This window comes from Cylas formicarius, unplaced genomic scaffold (genome assembly GCF_029955315.1).
Source record: "Cylas formicarius isolate icCylForm1 unplaced genomic scaffold, icCylForm1.1 PGA_scaffold_3__17_contigs__length_32017465, whole genome shotgun sequence".
Classification (NCBI taxonomy): Eukaryota; Metazoa; Arthropoda; class Insecta; order Coleoptera; family Brentidae; genus Cylas; species Cylas formicarius.
The window spans coordinates 15,939,142-15,946,042 of NW_026844326.1; the positions used below are offsets into that span (position 1 = coordinate 15,939,142).

Consider the following 6,901-nt stretch of genomic DNA (forward strand, 5'->3'; position numbering starts at 1 on the left):
TTTACAGAACTTTTTTGTGTACTTAAGGTTAAAATGAATCTTGTTTGTTATATTATAGGTCTAGATTTAAATAAAATATAATCTTTAATATACTTTTAACCTTGAACTTCATATTAGACCTAAACAGAATTAATAAATGACAATAAATGTATTATTACTTTGATAGATAACAAACGTCGTGGTCGAGCTTTCTAAAAGATACACTTTGGAAAGCAGAATGTAAAGGGTGATTCAATAAGGGTTTCCACATTAACATATTAAAATAACTCGGAAGAATATAAAAATATACAAACATTTTTATTTGCCGTTTTAGATTAGTGTATTACAATTAGGTAAGAAAGATGATGTCAATCAAATGACCCCCGCGACTCATGTGGCATGACGTAATTCGTTTATTGAAATTTCCTATCATTTTTTGACACAATTCAGGTTCTATGCCGGCAATTTCGCGTCTAATCTCCTGTTTCAGCTCTGAAATAGTGTTTGGTTTATTTCAATACACTCTGCTTTTTAGATACCCCCAAAAAAAATCTAGGGGATTAAGATCACATGATCGCGGCGGCCAATTGATATCGCCGTTACGTAAGATAATCCGACCGGGAAACTTTCCCCGCAGCAATTGCATCGTTTCTCTGGATGTATGACAAATGGCTCCATCCTGTTGGAACCACAAATCTTAAATGTCCAATGCGCACCAAACAGTCACTTTTTGAGGATGTATTGCTTTTTGAAGAATCTCTCTTGGATTTTCTAATCCCCAAATACGAGCGTTGTGTTTGTTTACAAAGCCACCAACGTGAAAATGAAAATCGCTAAAGATGATTTTCGTTGAAAATTGTCGCTGTTGATGATCTCGAGGTTTCAACTCCTGAGTTATTTGGGCTTTATATGGGTGTAGATGTAAGTCTTTTGTTAAAATTCGCTCTGCGGTTGAATATGTAAGGCCCACTTGCTGTGATCGATGACGAGTCGATGTGTTTGGTTCTTTTTTTTTTTGAATTTTTGAACCACATTCCAAATTGTCCTCTCAGAAGGTCGATTTTGCGCTCCGAAAAATTCACGTAGAGCCCGAAATGCATTTTTTCTTGATCAACCATTTTCATAATAGGCTTGTGCAATTTTCACACGTTGTCCAGTCGTATATTGCTCCATGACTAATTTTGTTCATGTGTTGAGGTTAGAAATCTCATATGATAATAAACAAATACAGTGGCTTTTCAAAAATATTTCAGATTGTAATGTGGAAACTCTTATTGAATCACCCGTTATATTAAATTTATAAATTAAAAAACGGGAAAACTGGCCGAAAATTAAACACAAACCTCGCGTTTTATTACAGGCAGAGAGGACTTTAGCGAGACGGAATCTGAGCCGGGAATTCCTCTGAAGCGCAAACAAAGACGTTCCCGGACTACGTTCTCTGGGGAGCAGTTGGAGGCCCTGGAGCAAGCTTTTAGACGGACGCGGTATCCGGATGTTTACACTAGGGAGGAGTTGGCACAACAGACGGGGCTTACGGAAGCCCGAATACAAGTAAGCGAGAGACAACTAACTCATTTTAGCGGATTACTTTTCCATTCGTGGAGTTAATATTATCTAGAGTTTGTTGTTTTTATTCGAGTCGGATATGAATTTTCGTTATTTAACATTTAAGCAATCCGTTTCGCGCGGAGGAGATTTTAGATTTTCGTGCAGGCTTTTATTTTAAAAATGTTTCATTTTTAGTTGAGTTATGCGTTAACTCAAGGTGAAAGTTGATGTGGATAAGATGCAGTGACGCAGTCAGTTTTCTTCCGGAACTCACAAATTTTGATGTTGTTCTTAATGCAACACCCTGTATATCTTTTAATAATTTTATTAATTAAAATTAAATCTTTAATTTGGCATTTTTTTATGAATACATTTCGTGATTATTATTTTAATTTCTGATTTCTTTTTCCTTCTGGATATGATGTATCATTAATGCGAATTTAATATTGGACACATTACTTTACTTTGGCGGGTATAATACGACCAAAAACATAGTGTAGTATTTTACGGTCTCTCAACCCCAGACCTTTCCAGGACCGTGGTAAAATCCATCCCAACAGATGTTTATTCTGCATTAAAATGTCTGAGATGGACCGTAACGAATATTTGTAGAAACTTGAAATCTTTATCTGAAACGTAAACGGACCTTTTTAAATTTGGGGTATTTTCGAATAAGTCGAAGCATTTATTTTAACATCAGGTTATATGTATTCTTCTTAAGAGTTTAATCAAAATAAGTAAGAGTAAGTACCTGTACTCTATTTATCTTACACGTAAGTTTGAAAATAATGATTTTTGTCTTGTGTGCCTGTCGATTAACAACATTCTTGTTCTTGTATTTTTGTATCTTCGATTTGTAAACAACAACAGTCTTTTTTAAGACTATATATTATAATCGTGCGAGGTAGGTACGTCACAAGAATGCAAATAAATATTTATTAGAATCTTACAATTAAAGATTGTTTGAAGGTTCCCGCTTTTTAACACTTTAAAATGTGGACCCCGTGGAATGAAGCACATTTTCCCTTGCTAGAAGAAGACATGGAAAACGACGCAGAATTTGAATACGAAGTGGAGATGGTAGTCGAACTTAATGACAATCTAGAAGATGAACTACATCGACAAATAAAAAAACGAATCCATTTGTCTTCAGATACTAAAAAAAGTTTATAAGAAATTCGGAAGGCAAGTAGGAGCAACAATAAAATCAAGTTAAAAAAAATGTTGCCAATGGGATAGTCAAGAGGAAAGTGGGAGAAGAACCGTATAAAAAAGTACTGACAGATTTAAACATTAGTTGTGCCAAAGACTCGTTGCATACTTTTCTGAAGAAAATGGACTTTCAGTTCCAAACAATTAAGTCAAGTGCTAATGGAATTTCACAGAATTCCGCAATGTAGGGTGGATTATTTAAATGCAATTGAAAAATTTAGGCCAATAGTGTTCGACACTCACGACAGAGTAAAAAAATGATGGTGTGACAACAGTAACAAGTGTATACTAGAAGTGGCGTCTTACCATAGAAAACGCTTAATAATTCTTCATGATGGGTCTAGAAATGGTTGTCTGCCAAAAAAGTCAAAGATTCAAGTGTGGATTACCAAGAAAACGCGACCGCGGAAATATTTGAGGGCTGGTTTGAAAATGAACTGTAGCCAAAACTATCGCCAAAAAGTGTTATTGTCTTGGATAATGCCTCGTATCAATCAGCCCAAATTAGAAAAGTTCCAAATAGCTACACGAAGAAGCAACTTCTCGAATTATTAAAAATGAAACATTTTAATAAATACTACAAAATCCATTCGATAGCACAACAACAGGAAATCTAGAGATTACTCCCGCATCATTGTATATTTAAGCCGATTGAGATGATTTGGTCTAAGTCTGAGAGCGCATATAAGAAGTAACACTGCACCATAGTGATAGTGAAGTAGCTAAAATATCAATATAAAGCTGGTCTAACTGTGAAAAACGACTAATAAAACGAGAAAATATTTGATCATTGAACCAGGTGATGACAGTAGCGGTAGTGACGATTTTTTAGATGACTGATACTTTTTTTTTATATTAATAATGATACTATGTGCAAATGTTATGAAATAGAACGTAACAAATTGTTACTTCGTACTAATTTTTTTATGTACATATTTCAAAAATTGCTCGGCGGTAAAGTTTGAAAAATAAATTCCTAGTACAGTCCTGGAATGGTTACATGTAAGGGTCTACTCGGCAGGGTGTAATAAACAGTAGGCAAAGTTAATCACTGGGTCGGTTGTAAAAGCACTATATTTCTGGTCTAAGTATAACTAAGTGCATTAAATGATGTTATTAATGGAAAAAACATGTCAAATATGTAAGTGATCCAAATTGATATTTTTTATTATCATTTACAGTGTGTCCCATTTTTTACGGCTTTTCTCCCTTACTAATAATATACCACTTTGGCGGGTCAAGAACACGTGCAAAAGTGTTACTTGTCAAAGAATTGAAAGAACACGCTGGACGTTTTTAACAACATAACTATGAAAAAAAAAGTAAATTAAGCTAAAGTTATCCTAAATAATAAGTGGAGCTATTTACCAATTTTAATACAATACGAAAATATTTAAAATTAAATAATAAAAAATTACCACTGTCGTGGCACATAAGGCATTTGAAAGGCGCTGGTCACAACCATAACCAAATAAAAGTGTCGTATGGACATATCAAAGGCCTCTAATCATAGAGAGATTATATTTCCCATTTTAAATTGCAACATCTTTTTTTATATACCAGTTACATTTAATCGAGAGTTATTAGCTAAGAAAATAACAGTGTTTTTACCATTCCTAGATATATTTATTAGGAAGTTTTTAATTTTCTGGTTAAATGGTACAAAATCTAGCTGCCAGCCAGGTTTATATAGCAATGCCGTCCTATGTACTTTCTGGCAACTGGATCACTTAATTGGAATTGTTTCATAATTATGTTGCGAAGCAAGTCCAAAATATGCCTGAAGATTGTTGTCTTATATTTAGTGTTTAGGCTAAGCTAAGCTAATGAAATAAATTATTTTTAAAAGGATCGAGATATCATCAATTATAACTACATAATAGTTATTTTTTGTTTTTGAGGGTATAATTATTATTATTACTATTAAACAGATGACTTGCCCATCTACCGAAATATGTTGCATTATATGGAAAATTTTGCGTAGGCGTTCCTTAGAATCGAACAACCCTCGCAACATCTACTGCGAAAATAACAATGCCCCTTATCAGCCCTGATATTGGCACACCATCTTTCCATAATTTCCGCTCTTGAACGATGAGAATTGCCCTCTCGCTTCCGCTTTCCGCCACAGGCACTCGAAATAACATGTCTTTCATTAACCGTAATCATATTGAACATTTGAACATTTTTTGTAATATTTGTTTTGGACGCTATGGGTAGCAAAAATGAAATTTGTATTTTTTTTTAATTCTCCTAGTCACTATAATCATTCTGATATTGCTTCAAATCGATCTAAATGTTTTAAATAACAAACGTAGAATGTTATCTATCACTATTTAATAATAAAATTTATTTTATAATAAATTGTTATGCGTTTGTGATGTCCAATTTACCTATAACCCTCTTCAAAGAATACCGGAATGCCATTCGTTGAATCCCAATGAAAATAACCAGTCCATTTAGTCCTCAGAAAGACGCGATAGCGATGTAGCGCACAATATAAATAAATAAATATAAATTTCATTGTGTTTTTAAAATTATTATTACATTGTTTCTTATTTTGATGTTTAAAATTAGCCCCTTCAATATTTCGACGTTTTTTCTGAACTCATAAGTTTTGTCCTATAAGCGAAATAAGACTTATTAAAGATTAGCTTACAGAATAAATGCGAAATAATGCGAAATTTCATAATAAAATTTAAAAAATCGTCCCGATGATTTCAATATTTTTAAAGTATTGGATTAAAGACTGCGAGAATATTATTCATTATTTATTATTAATAATTTCCCTGCGATGGTTGATAAAACAAATATTTATTTTTAAGTCCACATTGAGCAACGGGGAGTAAATAATTGGTATTTTGATGCTTGTTTACTGAAAAGCAAAGGAAGGTAGGCAAAAGGCAATGATTTTAACCCGACTCCGAAAAGTGGGCGTAAAAATAAAAAATGCCCAACCAAATAAAATCAAAAAGCTAAAGAGATCTAAGGGTAATAGCGATATTAAAATTCAATTGATTATTTTCAAAATGGTAAGAAAAAAATGTAATAAGATTTGTACTCTTTAACCTCTTAAGACTCATTGAATTAATTATTAAAATAAAGATAATATTAATTGTGTTTTCAGGTATGGTTTTCAAACCGGCGAGCTCGTCTGCGAAAAAGTGCGGGAAATTCAAACACATTAGCATTTTCGGAATTCCCTCTGGCTAACATGACCTGCCAGTACACTTCGGATGCTCAGTACGATTGGAGAAACGCACAGTTTGTTAACTACAATATGTTTCAGGTATAAGATGAGATAATTGCCCTTAACATTATTTTATTTTCTTGCTTTCTATTTAAACGCCGACCTTTTGTTCTAGCAACCCACGTCGTATAATCAAGACTATAGTCGGACAGACTATACGGCTAATTTTGCCGCAAATTATGCATTCGCCCAGGCGCAGATCAACCGAATGAAGGACCAGAATAGTGCAATCATTAAAGAAGACGATCTGAGCAACCACGCGGCGTCTGTTAGTGCACCGCAAGCTCACACTCAGAGTCAGGCTCAGACGCATCCCTGGGCGAAACACGACGAATGGAGTCAACAGATGGCGTCGGCGATGCAAGATGGCGGGTTTAGTGGCAATGACAGTTTCGTTCACGGTCAGTATGTGCCTGGCGGTCACAAAAATTACTGGAATTGATTTATGATGTAAGATGTAAGATGTTGATGTGTATGTTAAAATGTGCACTAGGAAATAGGGGGTATTTCAAAAAATATACGATAATAGAAACGAAATTGGATATCAATTCTTTCGATTAATTTTGAAACACCCTTCAAGTGCATCTACGCTCAGCTCAGATTACAAATAATGAATTAGAAACTGAGAATTCTGTGCCTTAAAAGGTTGTAGACGAGGTGGATACTAATATGAAAACCAGTTTATAAAAATTGTTACATTACAACTGACTGAAATGTATCGTGTGCCTAGTTTACAACATAATGGGACATATCTACTAGTTCCTAAAAATATTTTTTATTAAATCGATCTGTCCAAATTCAAACCAATTAATGAGTAATATTTATTAATTTTATGTTACATAGATATAATAATAGCCGCGGTTTAAGTGTATATTTTAGAAAATAAAATCATCCTTTCAGAAATTGCGG

The 6,901-nt window shown here is 33.8% G+C and overlaps 1 protein-coding gene across 1 annotated transcript in view; it reads left to right on the plus strand.

The window, feature by feature from the left end:
* Positions 1-6,434, plus strand: part of LOC132700071 (protein gooseberry-neuro-like) — a 58,378-nt gene extending 51,944 nt beyond the window's left edge. The window contains exons 4-6 of the mRNA XM_060667188.1: positions 1,340-1,533; positions 5,870-6,031; positions 6,108-6,434. Of these exons, the coding sequence (XP_060523171.1) occupies positions 1,340-1,533; positions 5,870-6,031; positions 6,108-6,434 (683 nt within the window). The remainder of the gene's footprint in view (positions 1-1,339; positions 1,534-5,869; positions 6,032-6,107) is intronic.
* The last annotated feature ends 467 nt before the right edge of the window (positions 6,435-6,901 follow it).